The 20,926-nt window shown below is 37.8% G+C and overlaps 1 protein-coding gene across 8 annotated transcripts in view; it reads left to right on the plus strand.

Moving 5' to 3' along the window:
- PIEZO2 (piezo type mechanosensitive ion channel component 2) overlaps positions 1-20,926 on the plus strand; it is a 283,367-nt gene that overhangs the window by 233,644 nt on the left and 28,797 nt on the right. For 4 of the 8 annotated variants that reach the window (XM_088173074.1, XM_088173079.1, XM_088173094.1 and 1 more), the window contains 9 exons: positions 250-409; positions 2,193-2,282; positions 4,237-4,358; positions 5,180-5,251; positions 9,311-9,414; positions 13,744-13,852; positions 15,512-15,580; positions 18,780-18,946; positions 20,574-20,749. In XM_088173074.1, coding sequence (XP_088029200.1) covers positions 250-409; positions 2,193-2,282; positions 4,237-4,358; positions 5,180-5,251; positions 9,311-9,414; positions 13,744-13,852; positions 15,512-15,580; positions 18,780-18,946; positions 20,574-20,749 — 1,069 coding nt within the window. Of the gene's footprint in view, positions 1-249; positions 410-2,192; positions 2,283-4,236; positions 4,359-5,179; positions 5,252-9,310; positions 9,415-11,253; positions 11,353-13,743; positions 13,853-15,511; positions 15,581-18,779; positions 18,947-20,573; positions 20,750-20,926 lie in introns of all 8 variants that reach the window. The other 4 variants (XM_088173061.1, XM_088173083.1, XM_088173064.1 and 1 more) reach the window with 2 other exon arrangements.

The following is a 20,926-nucleotide window of genomic DNA, read 5'->3' on the forward strand; positions in this document are numbered from 1 at the left end:
ACTTACTAAAGTAGGGTGAATTTATAGGCAAATGGTTCACTTCTGATGAATTCTCACTTGTCATGGGACATCACATTGTTGGAAGCTTTTTGGTTTGTTGCAAAAGAAATATGGTATACCTCAAATGGAAATGCATGACAGTTTTCTTCAGAAAAATCTAAAATAGTTAAAATAATTTTAAAGGCTAAGATTATTTAATTGACTAAATATTGTGAAAGAATTCCTAACACTGATGGTCTCTTTTTCCAGCAACGGGCAATCTAGATTGTAAACTGCCCAGTGGAGAAGCAGGAATCATTTGGGACAGTATATGTTTTGCTTTCCTGTTGCTGCAAAGAAGAGTCTTCATGAGTTACTACTTCCTTCACGTGGTTGCAGATATAAAAGCCTCACAGATATTAGCATCAAGGTAACAGAAAATGTGAAAGAAATTAAATTAAACAGCTCAAAGCTCTCATGGTGGCAGTGCTTGCTTACCGTTTACCATAGGTAGCACCAAAACAGTCCTTTAACATCAATTTAAACAATCCATGCCAAATTAATAGTTGCAAACCCAACTTCAACACAAAAAAACAAATTAATTGAGAATCTAATATAAATTAAACCATTCTTTCTACCAAATACCATCTGCTGCTTCCATTAAAATTTCTGAAATTGTGTTGCAGCATTCTCTCAACATCAATATGCATGACAGAGAATGCCAGAGTTTCTAAGTCTTGGAAAGAAAATATTCTGCTCTTAGAGCCTGTTTGAGACAGTTGTCCTTAGAAATCCCATCTCAAGAAATATCACAGGAGGGGGAAAACGGGAAAGTTCTTACATCTGGCTTGGGAAGAAAAGGGAACACTCTTGGGAAATGTCACATCACTGAACACTGCCTAGGTTTGGTAAGGAAGTGTTAACCTCGTTGGGCTTGTTACACCACAAGCATTCACTCTGAACCATCACTAGCACAAACATTCTTCTGGTTTATAATATGAAGGCAGATGAAGAATGAAATACTGGTTTTAATTTCCATAAGTTTTCTAAGAAATTACTTTTGTTAATATTGGATTAAATGTATTGTGGCTTTTTTTCCCCTCAAAAGACATACAGACATTGATTTCTGACTGTGTTTCCGGGCAAAATTTGGTTGCATGTAATGAAAGGAAGTAGTTTTTATCTTCCTCTTCCAGGGATCATTTTAAGAAGGGGGCATGTTTGGCTTCCTGCACTAAACAAAATTCAGCACTGTAAAGAGGGCTACCAAAAGACCTACTCCTCCACCCCATATTGCATTAGGCTTTTTGTTCTAGGGTGAATTTCAGTGCTGATGCCCAATTATGCTGGATATGGCCTTTTTGTACCTCTTTTGGTGTGCTGGGTTCACAGTGAAAACAGCATAAAGCAAAATCCTGAGTATCAAAATACATCCTATATAGGGAAATGTGCATCCAAAATGAAAGAGTGAACTTCTAAAATTACAGCTTTTCTTACTGAATTCTTGACAAAAGAAAGGTTTTAGATCTAGGCTACTGCTCTGAGAGAGACTTTAAGGCTCTTAAGAGCCTTCAATAGTTCATGTGTGAATTAGGAAGAATGGCCATAACATTCAAATCAATGAACTGATTATGTTTCTAATGTAATGGGGTGAAAAACCATATTCTTTTGGCACATTTGAAACTTGTTCAAGGGTTTGTATTGTCAGATTGAAAGCACCGTAGTTTTCAGAGGGTAAAAGTGAAGCTGAATCTATGCTCACCATGGCCCTGGACAAAGCTGGACCTTGCTCACAACTTCCAGGAGGACTGAGGCAGGTGATTATAATGCTGAAATGACTATAAAGAAATCTTGAGGGTGTGCAAGAAATCCTTCCTCAGCCTTGAACCTACTTGTGTTCTGTGTTTTGAGGACTTGAAACTGAATTCCTTGAGCAGCTGCTAGAGGAACTGAGAGGAACTAGAGGCTGAGTAGGGTTCACAACATTTGGCCCCAGATCTTGAAATGATTGTCTGTAAAGATGTTACTATTTTAAAGTTTCACTATTTTAGATCCAATTTCTTTCAGGCCCTGGATTAGTTTTGTTTGATGCAGATAAGGTCATGTATGGAGGGAACATAGAGTTCTCTGTGATTAGTTTCCATAAGGAAAACTTAGAAACATTTAACATGTCCTCTCCTTTTTTCTTTTCCTCTGCTCTGTTTCTGATATAGGGGTGCTGAGCTTTTTCAGGCTACAATTGTCAAGGCTGTAAAGGCAAGAATTGAAGAGGAAAAAAAATCAATGGATCAACTGAAAAGACAGTATGTATTTAATGTACATATAATAGAGATATATATTTCTATGCATATACATATTTAACTGATTGCTAGTGTTTATCTAGCACTTTCTTTGATAGAAATACTGGCTTCCAGTGTTTATCCAGCACTTTCTTTTATAGAAATGCTTTACCATTATTAGAATTTTGTTCTGTGTATCTGTTACCTGTATTCCTGGAAAAACTTGTTGCATGACTGCTCTTTCTATTTTATCTGTGGTTCCTCCTGGTAGTGTTTAAGTGCAAAATATATGTTTACCTTCAGTGAAAATATTTGCATTCAGTTTAAGTGGCCTGGAGATTCTTTCTCTTTATACAGCCCATAAGTCACTTTGGTTTCTCTTGCATGAAGCCAACATGCTTCTTTGGTAACTGCAGAAAACTTTCAAAGCTCTCTCACCATGATGCATGGAAAGCCCTAACTGCTTCCTAACCAAGTGTCAAAGTCCACTCAAAGCTCAAAGACAGCTTCTTTTCCCTGTGTAGCAGAAGAATCATTGGAAGACTGCAGGGACCTTATTTTCTACATATATAGAATCACAAGACCATAGAATTGAGTTGGAAGGGAAAATCTAGAGGTCACCTAGTTCAAGCCCCTATAATGAGCAAGGACATCTTCAAAGAGGTTGATTTGCTCAGAGCCCCATTCAGCCTGACCTTGAATGTCTCTGGGGATGGAGCATCCACCACTTCTCTGGGAAACCTGATCCAAGTTTTACCACCCTTATAATAAAGGCTTTTCCTTATAGCCAATCTAAAGCAATCCTCCTTCAGTTTAAACCACTGCCCCTCATCCTCACAGCAGACCCTGCAAAAAAGTTTGGCCCCATCTTTCCAATAAGCTCTCTCCAAGTACTGAAAGGCCACGATAAGATCTCTCCAGAGCCTTTTCTTCAGGCTGAACAATCTTAATTTTCTCAACCTTTACCGACAGGAGAGGTTCTCCATCCTCTAATCACCTTTCTGGCCCTCCTCTGGACTCTATCCAACAGGTCCAGTCCTTCCTGTGCTGGGCACCCCAGAGCTGGATGCAGCCCTTTCAGGTGGGGTCTCACCAGAGCAGAGGGGCAGAATCCCCTCCCTCACACTCCTGCCTACACTGGTTTGGATGCAGCCTGCGACACAGTTGGGTTTCTGGGCTGGGAGTGCCCATTGAGGCTCATGTCCAGCCTCTCATCTGTCAGCACCCCCAAGTCATCCTTGGCAGGACTGCTCTCAATCAGTTTATCCCCCCAGCCTGCACTGATACCAGGAATTCCCTGACCCACTTGCAGCACCTTGAATTTGGTCTTACTCAACTTCATGAGGTTCTTGTACACCAACTTCTTGAGCTAGTCCAGATCCCTCTGAACCACATCCCATCTTTCAGCTCTGCCAATGGCACTGCACAGCTGAGTGTCATCTGCAAACTTGCTGAAGGTACACTTGATCCCACTTCATCCCCAGACATTAAAAATAGCACTGGACCCCCGAGGGACACCACTTGTCACTGGTGTCCACTGAGAAAAATGATCTGAAAGGGTGAAGATGTAACACAAACAGTGAAGGAACAACTAAATCCCTGGTTCAGAGTGGCAAGTTTCAGGAAAAGCACTGCATTAGGTACAAGTCCTTTTCTTTATCAGTGCTTCATTTGGTGTTTTGTAACTCATGACAGTGATCCTTTTAATTTTAAATTATGATAAGATTGTTGAGTGGGAGTAGGAAAGCAGTTGTGACAGCAGGAAACCCAGCTCTCACTGACCACAGAGTGAACATGTAATCTTGGTCCTTCCAGCCAGCCCCTTCAGAGCGATGTAACTTCTTCTGTTTAAGGGCAAGGCTAACAACAGTGTGGAATATTTCCCTCAGAAGTGGTGCAGAGTATGTGTTGTGTGTTTAACACTTGTTTCCCAGGGTGGGTGAAGGCATAAATCTAATAAGATTCTTCCTTTTGCTAGAATGGATCGCATCAAAGCCAGGCAGCAAAAATACAAGAAGGGTAAAGAGAGGATGCTAAGCATGAATCAGGAGTCCTCAGAGGGGCCTGAGATTCGGAAGGTTTCTGAAGAGGATGATGAAGGTACCGTTAGCTACTCCTGTTCTGTATTTGCTGTTGAGCTCTAAGGATCTGATAGACCTGCTAGTTGGACAAGTGATAAATTGTTCTTGAAAACTGCCGGCATGTAACAACATTGTTAGCTGAGTATCAGTTACGGGCTCAATTCAGCCAAAGAAATCTGTGTTATGTGCTGTAACTAGGTTTAGAGAAAATGGTTTGCTTTGAGGACACTTTTGGTTAACTTCAGGCTGTTGGCAAAGAGCTGAAAAGAGTCAGAGGTTTGTTTTGATAAAAGTCATTATCTATAAACCACAGTTTTACAAATAGGTAGCACTAACATTTTTCCAGCAATGTTTTCTGGGTGCTGTTCTGGATTTTTTTTCAGTCACTAAGATGTTTGTGTGCTTTTAAATCTTATTTAAAATCATGGGAACAGATAAAATCATACCTATCTAGTGCCATATTTCCAGCATTGACCTGGAATCAGCACGTACTGGATTTAAAAATTTTTGGAGCCTGAAATGTAAAGGGATTTTAGAGGAGGGAGATTTTTTTTTCCTCTTTAAATTACAGTCAAGTATGACCATATGTTTTTAAACACAAACCCCAACTTTTTAGCTGTTTTAGAGTGGAATGCTGTTTTAACTACTGCATATACCAGAGTATTTCTGCTTAGTGGTCATGGTTTTGAATTATTTTAATATTAAATGTACTCAGTAGACCTGACATCTGATGTGCTCATGAAATTTTAGTTCTTTTGAGAGAAATTAAAAATTATTAATCAGTGTAAGAAATATGTTTCTAATTTTGTAAAATTAATATTTGAACATATTTTATTTTAGGAGATGCAGACAAAGAGAAAGCCAAGGGCAAAAAAAAGCTGTGGTGGCGGCCTTGGGTTGATCATGCTTCCAGTAGGTTTTCTCAATCCTCTTACAAATATGTGGATTTAACCCTTATATCCTTGACCAGAATGAAGGCATTCCCATAGCCTGTTTGTTTTATGCCTGATTTTGTGATTGTGACTTGATAGAAGGCTTGGGTTTTTTTTTAAAAAGTGATTTCTACTTTCCAACCTTCAAAGAATTTAACTGTATTTTGAACTTCTGTGTGTTGGAAGCATAGCTAGCTCATGATACTTTGAACATTCTTAGAAAAATATCAGATCAGATAAGCATGTGCTGAAAAGAATCTGTCTTGACCTCAAAGGTTTCAACTCCTTAATATTGCAAAGCTCAATATATTTAAAAATGTGAATGTGAAAGTTCACCAATGCATTCTAAGCCATAATTTCTTTTTCATATACACATATCATACATCTTTTTCATGGTTCATCAGTGATTCTAGTATCAACTGTAGAAATCTGAGTAAGGCAGAAAGACTACTCCCAGAACTAGGCTGTGTAGAGCTCAGCTCCATCTCTCGGATGACACTTAATGTATTGTTGATGCCAATTGTTTTGTTATTTCCATTTTTTTCTGTTTACCTGAGAGTAAAAATATGTCTAGCCTTGTGCACAAGAAATTATTAGTGTGTGTCACTCATATAATTGGTGGTGTATGATGTTTTAATTTGTTTGTAGCCCAGCCCAGTCATATGATAGAGTTCTTTGCTATGTTATGGGTTAGGTAGAACAGGAAAGCTAAGTAGGCTACAATCTCAAATCAGATGTCCTTCAATTGGATGCTTGTTGAATGAAATTAGACATGAGCTGTTTAGTAAACTCTGAAGATGTGAAAAAAATACTTAAATGTATTAAATGTAAAGCATAGGGCACTGATCAGAGTTAAATCATAGCAACACAGAATCACAGAATGTGCTGAGTTGAAAGGGATCCATCAGAATTATCCAGTCCAGCTCCTCACCCTGCGCAGGACCACCCCAAAGAGTCACACCATGTGCCTGAGAGCATTGTCCAGATGCTGCTTGAACTCTGTCAGCCTGGTGCTGTGACCACTTCCCTGGGGAGCTGTTCCAGTGCCCAATCACTCTTCGTGTTAAAAACTTCTTCCTGATATCCAACCTAAACCATCCCCAACTCAGCTTCATGTCATTAAAAATATGAATGTTATATTGAGTTTGGTTATTTAGTTTAAGAGCTACTCCAAGTCATAATTTCACGTATCTACATACTTCAGCAGACATGTATTTGCCAGCAGTGTTTACCACAACATGGCATCTTTATTTCTATCAAGTCACAAGTAAACTGTGCCTCTATTTTTGTTTTTCTAAAGGGCACATTGCCACTTTAGAGAGACCTATCCTTTTCATAAACCTTATGAAAATAAAATTCTTGTCCCATAATTCCATTAGAAAAACAATGACAAAACAGATAAAAACTAAGATTTGTTTTTTCTATAGAATTTCAAGCTATGGTGATTTTGAAGGAATGGGATATGGTCTCTTGTTTATTCACCACTGGTTTTGTAGTAAGAAGAATTGCACAGAGAGATATTAACTTTGGCTTTTACTTATTTCATCCTCATTATTTAATGTTCTTAGGTGGCAAGTTGCATTTTGATGTTTAAATATTGAGCATTCTTGAAATTATTAACCGCAATAATGCAAAACCTTGTGGGAAACATCACAGACCCTGACCCTATAACCAGTGGTTGCCTGCCACATGGCTTGCAACCACACTCAGTGAAACATGGCACTGGCAGTAGGTGTTCACAGGCATGCAAACTGGGAACAGGCTGATATTCCCCACTCATGCTTTTTGGAACACCACTGCAACTGCAGCATTCTGCAGCATGTGGCTCTTCATCTCAGTAAACGGGTTTGTGGGTGTATATATGCTTACATTGAACTCACTCAAACTTGAAGTTTTTAACTTAGATTTTTATTGTTATTTTTATATCACTTGCTATAATTTTATTGTGCAGAAAGAGACCTCATTTTGTGTATCATAGCAATTAAAACAGTCATGAATTTGGGTCTGAGTAAATCAGATAAAAAACACTAATGAGGATTTCCTCACTGACAGTCACTCACAATCTCCCTTGTAGGGAGGTGTGGCTCCTCTTCTGCTTGTGGATTATTTTTGAAGTCCTACAAAGATCAGCAGGAGTTAGGACCACATGCTTAGGTTTTCCTGGGTCACACAGTTGTGTCTGATGTAGTGCAAAAGATGGTGGCTGCAGCTGTCCTGGGGAGCTCTTCCCGTCTGGGCACAAGCAGATGATGAGATCATACTTTCTCCTGCATGGCTTCTCTTCTGCCTCCTCCATCTCATCCACAAGTCTGTACATCCCTTTTCTCAGTAGGAGGAAGCCACATTTTGCAGTCCAAGAGGGGTCTCCCAAGTCTAGTCTGACCATGGATTGTGTTACAGTAAAACTTGGTCTCTTCAGGAAGCCTTGTAGGGGACTGACACGCCACTTGCTCCGTTTCGATGTGTGCAAGAATGCATTATTGCTATTCAATCATACCTCTCTCTTGAGCTGTAAAAGGGATGGAACTGCTACATTGGAGTGTCCCCTCAGATACACTTTAACTTAAAAATTTTGTAGGGAGATCAATGTAGATTTATTTGCTTTCAGATCAGGCATTCCAAGCCTGACTGAGTGCTACTCTGGGCCTTTACAGAGCTGCCCTGTCACAGAGGTTTTCCCTAATGTCAAACCTTACCCAGCTGATCTTCTGCATTGGCAATTTCTGTTGCTGACTACAAGATACCTTTTTATGAAAGAGAACTGCAGACTACTGTCTCTTAAAATGCTTTCATCTCTTCAACACATTTTTAATGAGCCTTCTTGGAAGGCTCAGCACCAAAAAATTTATTTGTTTCATCCAGGAAAATTCCAAATTTTCTTTTCACCTCAGTGCAACAGTTAGAGCATCTGAAGTGGACTCTGTCCTTCTGCAGGGCATTCATTGATGATAAAAATCATAAGAGGGCACATGAGGCACAAAATTTCTCTCTGTGAGGGAGTTTTAGATGGCAAAGTTATGATCCAAAGATCAAATCTGGCAAATTTCACAGCCTTACCCTGAGGTTTGTAAGTAGTTATATGTGGTCATCTGTGCGCACAGGATCTGTGTAGAATTCAAGGTATGATTGAATTACAACAACTGTTACTTTTCCAGAGACCTGTAATGATGGATAGATATAATTTTATATAAATGTGTTGCTCCATATATCCAGATTTTGTGTATTTTCATCTAAGTAACTGTTCCTTCCAATATTTCAGCTTAAATGTGGCAATTAATTACTAGTTTTCACTGCTGAATGTAATGCTGTGATTTTTATTTTTCTCTTGCTCATTACCTTATTTTTATTTCTTTTGTTTCTCTTGTTTGTTCATGTAGGCCTGTTGCCATCTGAGAAATAAAAACATTGCTTCTGTTCAAGGATATAAGGCCTAGCTTAATCACTGTGTACTTATGCTGTATCGAGGTTTCAGAATCTTTCTGAATCCATGGGCAAAAAACTGAAATTCATTTGCAATCATGTTAATAGAATCCAAGTGATTTGTTTTAAGCAAACCAAGGTTTTCCATTACTTCATCCAACTAACACCATCCCATTGCCTAGTTTAAAGGCTTGCCTCAGTGTTTTAAGGAGAAATTCTGTATTTTTTTGTCCAGTGGTACTGTTCATGTAAGTTCATTTACTTACCTGCTGGACTTTTTTACTCCCTCAAATAATAATAAGTCCCCAATAAATTAAGACTTAATTGTAATTTTTCTCTAAAAATATAACCTTGTAACTTGATAAACTTCAATCCTTTTCCTCACATTTTCTTCTTATAGGGATGCTTTCCTTAGTTCTTGTATAGTTCTTATTCATGCCCAAAGTATTGTAGACCAACATCAAATAAATGGCCTGAGACCTTTTCATCTCTTGCTTCTTCTCTGTTTTCACCTCTCCTGGTTATGAATTTTTAAATGACTGGCTACCTGTTCATAGGTCTTGGGAGAGTTGAGAATAGAACCTTTCAGAAAAGTAAGAAAATATTTTGTTTCACTTAGTGGTCAGAAGTGGAAATTATTATTTGTTTGAGACGGATAGTGAAGAGGAAGAAGAAGAGGAAAAAAAAGAAGAGGAAGAGCCTCGAAAAAAATCTGCATTTCAGGTACTTTGTGGTAATTTTCTATCTCTGGAAAAAAATGTACATTTCTCATAACTCAGGCACATATGTTAAAGCTGCCAGTTCCTCTAAAGTAGTCCTGAAAATTATTGGAAAATTAAATGTCTTGCCAATTTAAAATGTCAGTTTGCCTTATGCTTTAAGCATTGCCAAATTCTTACCAAAACTACACTAGAGTCATATCTTCATTCACTTATGAAGTGCATATAAGGCCTGAAGATAACAGAAATGTAAAAAACAAAGGTTAAGAACCCAAGCTTTACTTTTTTCTGCATCGCAATAAAGACAGTTGAGGGAGACTACATCCATTTATTTTCTTTCATTTTCAGGGCAGTGTTAATTAATATATTTGCATATTTAGTGCCAGACTGTGCTGATGTAGGAGGATATTGTAATGTTAAAAAGATATCTGAGGTTTCCTATCTGGTTTCCTCCATGTGGACTGGCTGGTGTTAGACAATACCAGATACTGAATGCAGTGGCTCAAATGAAGAATGTGGGTGAAGAACTTGGTTAAATACTCCTACATCTAGGATTGCTTTTACTTTTATAAGATTAAAGTTTCCCTTCTGGAAGAATTTTTTTGGAAATGCTGCAGAAATTTTTCATGTCTGTAACTTCAAAAGTTTAATCAAAGAAGCAGCTTTTTCCAGCTGAGTATTCCCATCCAGATGCAACTTCACATCACTGCAGAATTGGCACACTGCAGAACATTTTACCCAAGCAAGAGCAAGAAACTGCCTCCATGCTTTTCTATTCCCTAAGCCAAAGTCTTTCAAAGAAAGCTTCCCAGACAACATTACTGAATTACAGGAAGAAATGGTTTATTTAACTCATTAATAAAATGTGCCTTTGGTTTATATATTAACGCTACATTACATTGCCAGCTGGTTGCATTTGTTAAAGTGTATGCATGGTAATGGTATGAAAAAACCTGACCTTAATAAGGGCAAAACAAATCTGGGTCAAAATAATGTGATAAGTAAGTTTTGTTTTCTAGTGTTGCACTATTTTTTAAAATACATTTTGCATTTAACTTACCTTGGACCACAGAAATGGCTCATGACTTTCTAGGTCATTTTTCTTTCTGGTTTTCATGCAGCTATAGAGGAAAGTTTGCATTATTGCTTCTACTGATTTTTAAAAAATTGGTGACAACATTTTGTTCAGATGTGCTGGTGCCAAGCACTGAGTTAAAGAGTTCTAAACTTGAGGTTAGAAGTTAACAAGATTTTTTTCATTCATGCTGGGATTAGGGTTTTTTGTTCATCTCAGTCGTGAAACTATTTGTTTGAGGATGGAAGATCTATTCATTATTTCAAAATTTGGTCAGATGTTATGGATAGGTGGCCTGTAGTGCAGTATGAGAAATATGAAGATATGCTGGATGGCTTTATATAAGCAGAGATTTGTATAAAATAAAAATTGGTTTTCTTCATGAAAGGTTTGTTCATCCTACGGTCATCATACTTTCTTCACCTTCCATCATCATGCATAAGGTCTTAGTAAAAATACTAGATAAGTGAACTTTGTTGTAGATTCTGTTAAAGAATTATTTGAATTTATGATCTTTTTTTCAGTGCAAATTGTGTGCAGTAGTCCCTTCAAGAGTTAACTTGGAGATTTTAAATATTAGAGAATGCATGCAGTTAAGAATCATATTATTAAAATTTTAACATGAACAACATAAACAATTTTTTCTCATATTGAAGTTTATCAATGTCAATTTGTTCTTAGTATTCTAGAAACAGAAATAAAAGAGATCCTTTTTATTAATATTTTCTGCTTTTCTACTAACTACTCTTGCTTTGTCCTTCTTTATAGAGAGCTATTGGAAAATTTGCTTCAGCCATTTTAGCCTTGCCAAAGTCTATCATTAAACTACCCAAAACTATTCTTCAGTATTTAATCAAAGCAGCAAAGGTACTTGACATTTTGCAAATGCTCAGTATGTGACCCACCCCATAGTTTCTGATGTAGTGTATGTATACCTCTGTCCCCATCTGCATTTTCCCTCTTATATGAATTAATAAAAAAAAATGATGACAGCTAAAGGCTCATTCTTAGTAAATGCAATGCATTTCATAATTTTTGAGTGGTCAAACCACAACTAAAGTGGTATGTATTTTTTATGTGCAACCCCAGAGAGAAAATGCAGACCCAAATTCTCATTTTCTTTTGATACTGATTTACAAGATGGTCACATCAAGTTGCATGTATCTTATGGACACAGTGGTAATTGATCTCAGAAAGCTGGTGAAAGGTTTGTTAAACACACATTCTGCTCCAAACCCCTCTTTAGCTCTCTACTCTTCTGGCCTTTATCATCACAAAAAAGATTTGTGCATCTTCTCTCTTGCCCTGCTTGAATACATTTAAGATTTCCTAACTTTAGGCACTGTGTGTCATTTTCCACTCCATATGCAACATGAGTTCTGTAAGGAGTGAATGTTACAGATTGAGACTACCAGCTCCAAAGCCTAAAAGGTACTAAACTGGAAGTTTGTGCAGTGGTGGAAATCTAAACTAATATGCACCCATTATACTCTTAAAATACCCCCTGGTTAGCATAGGTAGTTACATTAAATTTATAAATAAAATTCCCTTTCTTAATTCTAATTTTCTACCCCCTTCCAAGTCTGCCTTTTAGCTTTAATGCCTTTATTCACACTGTAATTGTGGCTAGTGTACACTTTCACAGTTCAATGACAATAGAAGATACTGGCAGTTTCTGACTTCCAGTAAAGTAATATGGTGTTAGCTCATTTAAGTATCACCATTTCCCCAGATCACCTTCATTAGAAAACACCTGTTACAAAGCAGAGGGAAACCAGGACCTCTGCTCTTACACATTTTCTCATGTGGTGCATGTTTTGAACAACTCAGACATATAAAAATAAATGTACAGATTTTGAGAGATTTGGAAGAGGAACTTCTTTTCAGCAGTAACAAAATAATTTCCTCTCCATGGCTGTATACATCCACAAAACAAAACAAAATTAAATTAATTTCATGTCAGTTTAATAGTTTTCAAAGAATACTTTAAATGTTCCAGAGCAATTTGCATAGGAAAATTCTAAAAATATAAATAAACCGAATAGAAATTTTGGCAGCCTATAAGGAGCAATTCCAGCTTCACTGAGATACACGTGTGTTGTTGTCATCACCTGCATGTTTGTGCTGTGTATTAGTTAGATAGACCTGTTTTGTCAGCGTGCTTTTTCAGCCTCTTGCCTGCATCTGTGTGCTTCCCTGCCCTGTCTGTCTTAGCAGCCCATGTTGCTTAGAAATAGAAAATAGAAGATAGTTGAAGATAATTACCATTTTTCAATTAAAACCTTTAAATGAGCAAAAGAACACCTTTTGCATTAAAAGTTACTTTAGTTTCTGTTATTGACATACATTATATGTCACATAGGGATAAAAGATACGAGTTTTGTTCCTTTTCTTCTGTAACTTTCCTTCACAGCTGAAGCAGAGCTATTAAAAAAGTTAGTTTCAGTGATTTATTTTACTTTTTTTTTTGTCCCCATGCTATATAATTTCTAAATATTTTAAGCCAATTCCATGCTTCATGCAGTCACACAGGTCAACAGACTGTTGATCTGAGTGAGTGCTGTGAGCAGGATTTTGTCCCATAAATACCCTGGGTAAATACGTAAGTATTACTATCTTCATTTTACAACTGGGAGAACAGGAGCAAAAGGATTCCTAAGTGACTTATCTGATATAACAAAGAAAGGCATTGTTAAAACCAGGAAGCAATGTGAGGAATTCCTGAGTGCCAGTTTTGGGGCTGTGTATAGATAACAAATCTGTAAACATTACACTGGGACCTATAGAGGGGGAAAAAATACCTAAGCTATGAAAAATACGGTTACCTGTACAGGGATATCTCTACATATCTCTACATATGATCATATATTTTGATGTTTTAATTAATTGATTGCAGCACTTTCTCTAAAAGTTTTCTTTGCTCTGCATCTTGCCTGTAAAAAGTAGAAATACAGATTGAGAGATTCAGACGAGGTAGCCCATATGCAGAAAAAGATATTAATTCCCAAAGTTCAGAGCATGAATTTTTATGGGTTTTAATGAAACTTGGGTCACCCACAAGTATTTTCACATTTGCTTTTACACTTACAAAAATAGTATACGAAAACTCAGCAGATCTGCAGGAGAGGTGTTTGATTTGGGATTGAAGATATTTCCTTGTCCCCACAGGTCTGAATGCATTTACTCAAACTGTGTAGTCCTGCTTGTGGCTTATTCTATGGCTTACTTTTAGATATAAATGAATTCTTTTCCTTCCAGTTTGTCTATCAAGCCTGGATAACTGACCCTAAAACAGCTCTAAGACAGAGGCGGAAAGAGAAGAAAAGTTTTGGGAAAGAGAAGAGAAGGCGAAAAGGATCTGGGGATGGTAGATAACCTTTTCCATTCTAAAAAACACAATATTAACTATTCGTTAACATATTGTTCCTGGTTGTAAAAGGCAGATGAGGTTTAGAGGACAAATGCTCTCAGTGCTGGCTAGGAACTGAAAAAATGAGTTAACTTTGGCTGGCAGTCTTTCCCTGCAGCAGCCCATGGCAAGGTCAGCCATAGCCACGTTCTTCTGCTCTGCATAGCACAGTGGGGGAGGTAAAGGGGAAGATGGGATGTATGTATTTCCCATGGAGTTGCAAGAAGTGCTCAGAACTTTTGATGAGTAGGAATATTCAGCACATTGCAGAAACCATGAGCTATGAAAAAACATTTGTGAGAGTACTTGCAAGAGTAAATTGTAAAGACATAACTTCATAAAGCAAATAATCTGGTACTTAACAGCCATTTCTTCAGAACATAGGAGTGTAAATTCCATGTGTTTGGCCAGAATCAGGCAGAGAGAGGACATTACTCTTTCACTCCCTTATCTCCTAAAAAGGTTTATCTTTCTGTCCAGGCATTTCTAGAGTTTATCAAAGTCACTATATTCAATGGTAAGGTCATGTGCATTCCCAGGGAAAGGTGTTGAAGAGCTATTTCATGAGGGAGTTCCTGAGCAGCTGTAGTTTAAGTGGAGCTGTAAAAAAAATTCCGTGAAATAGCCACATATTATTTATTTTGGCCATGTTTCCTATATTGTTCCCTAAAGAAGCTTGAATTGATACATGAAGAAGAATGTAAAGAAAGGTTTTTCATTTTCCATATTGCAGTCACTGAAGACCCCAAATATCCACAACCCTTAAATTCAGTAGATAGCAAAAAGAAAACGTACAAATGTTGATTGGGCTGACAGTGTAAAATCATTTATACCTCTGAAAAAAACACCAGTTTATAGGTGGTTTATGTATCTTGAACTTTTTCTCCATTTTTAGCTAGAAAATAGAAATTCAAAAGCTCTTCTGGTCGGTATGGATAGGAAAAGAGGAGCCCATACAGGCTTAATCAGCTAGACATTTCTTTTCTTTGGCATCTTCACCTGTCAGAAAGAAGGAGTTGTATAATTTGGATTCTGTCACTGAAACTGTAGCTGCAGTTCTGCATTAGATGGAAGGAGGATCGCTGTTTTGCCCTTCATTCCTTCCTGTGAATCTACAACACTCTTCTGCTACAGGCCTAAATAAATACATGTGGTGTTGTCAAAACAACTCTTTATGTCGGCCTGAAGGTCCCACTCAATTCCTTCAGGTTTGGTGGGCCAGAGGCAGGAGAAGATCAGAGCACCCTGCTCAGGCAAAGGAGATGAAGAAATGAGCTCAAGTGTGAGTCAGCAGAAGATGAGACTGCTGAGTGTGGCTAAGGAGTGACTGAGAAAGTATCTGGATTTACACCAACAGATGATCTCACTCAGCAGCCTATCTAGTAGAGAACATCACTGCAAATTGCAAGAGAGGGATGGCCATCCATGAACAAACACCGTCACTGACAGGGCTGTCCCTTCACTTGGGTGCTTTGGAAATGGAAATGTGCTTTCTGTTAGTTGGTAGGTGAGGAACCAGCCCCTACTGCTTAGTAACTGTAGCATTTCTGGTTTGAATGGCATTTACCCCAGCACTTCTGTAGTTGTAATACTCACTGGTTTGATCATTAATTTCAGGAGGTGGCAATGATGCAGACTGTGAGGACAGCGAAGAGGAACCTGTCAAAAAGAAATCTGATGGACCAGGTATGAAGGCAGAGGGTTTCTCTGCTGTTAAAATGCAGTTGTGACCAGTGGCCTGTCACAGAGACAGCATTGCAATGATTCACTCTGACTCATGCAGTAAGAGCTAACTACTATCAGATTTTCTATTGCAAGATTTACAAGCCTTGAGCATAGGAACTTCTAGTTCTGGACTATTAGCTACTGTACTCACTCTCTAAATGCTTTAGCAAATAAACCTGCCAGCTCAGAATTGATCACTGCTGTGTATCTTACTCTTAGAGCAGCTTAAGTTAAGATTCCAGACCTGATTGCACACTGCCCTGTGTTGAAATCTCCATTGATTTTGAGTCTGTTTTAGCAAGGTTAGTGTAACACTTTTCATGGTACTTATCCATTCAGCAAGGCACAGTAATCACCACTAAAACAATTATATGTTCCTGATCTTGCATGCTCTCATTCAAAATCAGGTTTAGGGCAGTTCTGTACAGCAGAAGAAATGCCAGGATTTTTCAGGATCTTGCCCACATTCAAATTTTTCCTATAAAGAAATGTAATAGATCATAAATCCAAGCTTGGCTCCTGGTTTCTAACTGGAGTAAAAGAGGAAAGCAGACTCTCCTCTTAAGTAAATCTTCATCATGGCTTACCTGGAGTTAGACTTTATCATCAACAGCTGCATTTCTTCTGTATATAAAATTGTTTCCCACAGTTCCAGTTAGAATTGTGTCCCTGAGTGACTTACAGGGTAGAAGAGGCTAAAAGGATGTGGGAGATACCATTTCTATCTCATGAGAGCAGCCGTCCCAAATAAATGAGCTGCATTGCTATGAGAACTGGGGAGGGTTGGTAGGTTTTTTATTTGTTACTTACTGGCAATGCAGTTATCTATTTTAAAACATTGAAGTGAATCATACAAATGCATGTCTAGGGATGTACTGTTGGTGCTAAGCAGGAGTTAGGGGAAAAATATGGAGGTTTATAATTAATTTATATTGGAAATAAAATTAAAGTGATGAAATACTTTGTCTGTTCCTAGGTAAAATTTGTTAAAGAAGATGCCTAGAAAAAATAGCCAGTAATTGGTAATAAGTCATTGGAATCATTGGTAACCTTAGATTGAATCCTATTTCACACTCTAAGGCAGAGGGAAGCTTTCTCTTGTTTCCCTTTTTGAAGATGTTTAGATGCAACTGATCCTCAAAAGATTATTTTCTAAAAATTTTGAAGAACAGCAAAGGTGCCAGAATAGCTACTATGTCATTAAAAATGTATGCTAAGACACCTCCAACCCAGGGAGAAAAATGACCTTTCAGATTAGACTGGAAGTACTTGGCACCATGGTGACACTATGCCAGGCCAGTGGTGGTCAATAATAAAAATAATTTTAACCTGAGAGCACTGACTTCTCTTGAAGTGAGTAGCAGAAGTTACATATCAGAGAGGAAGAATGTGGGTTGAAAAAGAATATGTGCTATATATTTCTGTGTATTTGTGCTGTTCTCTTTTCACCTACTCATAATATTGTCTGGAATTCGAGGTAATGAATTCCAAGGTAATGAATGATCCTTGAAGTAGAAACAGCTTTACATTCAATTTCTAATGGCAGGATTTCCTTAACTTCAAGACCCGTACATTGGATGAATAAAATTTAAGTGGATAGCTTATTAAAATGTCTACAATTCTAAATGACATAGAAAAGACCTGGGAAAAAAAGGGAAAAATATTATTGAAATAATTATATGACCAAGTGAAGGGTGCTAAAGGCTCTTATGCTCAGTGCTAGCAGACCAGTTCCATGGCATTGCTCAGGTAAAGGGGACATTTTACTTCAGCACCCACTCTCCAGGAAAGTACCCCTAATGATTTTTTCCCATAGTTTCTCTCCACATGAATGTGCTTGCAACAACTCTGCCTGTATAGGGAAGTCTTTTACTTTATTATAGCTTTCCTTTTGCAGTCTTTGTAAGGAGCTGTGCTCTCATTCTGCAGAGTTTTTCGTGCCATCTTGTGGTACAGCTGAGAAGTGAGGTTGTTGAGAACATCATGCATGGCAGATTATTGACAGTTTTCTATTATTTCTTAGGCTGCTTAATCAAAAATTCGTCGTTACACCCAGTGCTCTGGGGTTTGGAACCTAGCAGGGACAACCAGCTCTGGAATTGGCTATTGGAAATAATTTTTTTAGTATTTCATAGATTCATGGAATCACAGAATAACTTGTGTTGGAAGGGATAGTAAAGATCATCTGGTTCCAACCCTCCAGCCATGGGCAGGGACACCTTCTGCTAGACCAGATTGTTCAGAGCCCCATCCAGCCTGGCCTTGAACACTTGCAATACCATATGAGAACTCTAGCGTGGTGTTTATGTTGTGACTGGATAAAAAATAAGTTGAAAGTGCTGTTTTTTGGATGAGAAATCCCATTATTAATGCCAAATGAACTACTGAAGTGAGAAATTAACTTGAGACAGATGTGTTGAGCAAAATAAAGCTACTATTGTTGGTATACACCCAAAAGCCTTATTCATGGGAAAGTCTACTGTTTTGCCAAAATGGTGCAAAAATAAAGTCTGATATATTATTATTTGTCCTAGTTGTGCTTGTTGATCTGAGATCATTGACGGCACAGTGCAGCCTACTTAGATAAACAGAGGCTTTGAAAACAGTAAATACAGAGAAGTGTGATTCAAAGTGATATGAGTGATGAAACAGATTCAAAAACTGTTTAGGCAATTTAGACTTTAAAATGCAGCTTAGCAGGTTCAAGCACAAAAGGCAAAGTATGTGCAGAGAGAAACACAAGTAATTAGACGCTGAAGAGGTGCAGCTTAACACACTGATTGAGCACTTGTTGAGATCACAGGACCTGGGGATGTTTAATATTCTCAGGAGATGCCTAAATCCTTGGGTTTCATTTCACATACTTGCGCATACGGTGTCCCTCTAAAATCTGTTTATTTGACTAATGGTTGCAGGACTAAGGACTTACAGGGTGGAAAAGGGATTCCAGATGATAAGCCTAGGCATACAGTCAGGAAAATTGTCCAGACAGCCAAAAGGCCTCCAGCCATCTTCAAAGATTCCTTAGTATGACAGGGTTTCACAGCCTGGATTATTATTATCATTAGACAATAAAAGAAAAATTAATCTAACTCCAGGCAAAAGTACAATAAAAGACATTTGTGTTCATTAGCTCTCTGTTGCTTTTGCTGTCCCTCAGATAACATCATCAAGAGGATATTTAATATCTTGAAGTTTACTTGGGTCCTTTTCCTGGCAACGCTGGACAGTTTCACAGCTTGGCTCAACTCCATCTCCAGAGAGCACATCGATATCTCCACTGTGCTCAGGATCGAGCGCTGTATGCTGACCAGGGAGATTAAGAAGGTAACACCTTCAGTCCTTTTTGTCTGCTAATGCCATTTCCAGCTCACTGAAAAACAAAAGGCTGTCTTTTCAGATCATGGCAGTGAGGAGGAAAATTATGAAAATGTCACCTACATGTGCATTTTAAAAATAAGTCTGGACTTTTTTACTACTTGCTGGTTTATAAATCCTTAAATAATAAATTATTTGTTTTATTACCTGGACACAGAACAAATTAAGGGAAAAATAATTCTGTGAGAGGTTGATGTAAGGTTTTGGCTGAAACGCTTCTGTAGTATAGTGTGGTTCTGAAGGGACACAATAGATTCAAGAAGGGAGAAAAAGGCTGGCATTTTAAACAGCTCAAAAACTACCTCACTCTGCATATTTCACTCTTTTTGTAGATTAACTTTCATTGGAAATCATCTCTGTTATTAGCAGAAATTAATGTTGTTAGTGTAACTAGAAATGTATTTAGATCTCCCAAATGCAAGTAGATGATACAGCTCTTATCCTTTATGCCAGGCCTGCAGTGGAGCTGTAATGTAACTTGTGCCATCATTTCAAAGTCAGGATGTCATAATGCCACCAATATTTGTCACTGCAGAAGCAACATATCTTGTATACAAACGTACCTAATTAAAAAACTGAGTGTCAAATTTTGTTCTTAAGACTTTTTAACTCTTTTTGTCACAAAACATCAGACTTTGAGTATTGTAGTTTTGAGACTCTGTGGAGGACCAGAGTTGAAATACTGCAAACTATTTAAATTTGTAAAAGAAATACAGACAATATTTTAGACTACTTTTATTATGTTAGGTGGGAAAAGTCCTTGCATAATGCTTCATTATAAGTTAGAAAAATTACTGTTGAAGAGTAGCAATCCTTCCTCTCAGTGTACCATCTGAAGTCAATGCACCCACCAGTGGAATGAGTTGGATGTGTTTCTGCCTAAGAACAGAAAGTTCTCAGTTTTATTCTTATGATACACCTTTAAAATTCTGATTACAATATCACAGCCAGAAAGACTTGATTGTGTTCCCAGATCTGGTCTGACAGTTAATAAAACCATCTTTTCATGAATTTGCTTGATTGTGAAGTCACAGAGAAGAATAAAGGTCTTCAGTGTTTTTTTCATGGATTTCCATCTGTGTCCATAATACATTAATAAATTTTGATTTGGGGACACTAATTAAAATCTAGATCAGTTTGTACACTACCTGTTCCTTGGGCTTTTTTTCTGTTTTAAAATTCTGCTACTGGCTACTAATAAATTTTCCTAGAGTCAGTAAAGCTATCTAAAAGAGATCCATCAAAAGTTGCTGGAGTGCAGATTGAGTCATGGGTGCAGTCCACTCTTCATTCCAATGCTGAAGGATCTGCAGTCCATCCAGCAGAGTTGTGGTGGCTAAATATAGCCTGAAACCACATGGGTTGCTCCAGTTTTGCTTGAAAACCAAACACTTTGGGCCATGGTAGGTTAAGACAAAATCTGACTTGCAGTCTGAAAAGGTGGGAGTTGGCTATTTACTAGGAAGATGTTTGCACTGTCCTTAATCTGTTGCTTGCCAAATGACAGAAGAAACTGGTTCCTCAAAGAATGCACCTCCCCCTGGCCACGTATGTCTACCTCTACTCTCCTCCACAGGGAAATGTTCCGACACGGGAGAGCATCCATTTGTATTACCAGAACCATATGATGAAACTTTCTGAAGAGTCAGGACTAGACTCAATTGATAAAAATCCCAGTCAAGCTTCTGGTTTGCAAGCATCTGAAAGAATGGATAGTTTAGATTCAGCAGCATCTCATGACAGCATTTCCAGGTATTGATTTAATTTTATTCTGTGAAAGACAGAGGGATCATGCAGCAGGTGTAATACTAGATATTGTCTAAGTACTGATGAATTTTTCTAATCAATGTTGAATTCTCTTTTTGATTTTTCCATACCATCTTAATAGTGAAGTTACTATATGTTACTATTCCTTTATAGTGATGGACT

Source organism: Sturnus vulgaris, chromosome 1, assembly GCF_052056855.1.
Source record: "Sturnus vulgaris isolate bStuVul1 chromosome 1, bStuVul1.hap1, whole genome shotgun sequence".
In the NCBI taxonomy this organism is placed as follows: Eukaryota; Metazoa; Chordata; class Aves; order Passeriformes; family Sturnidae; genus Sturnus; species Sturnus vulgaris.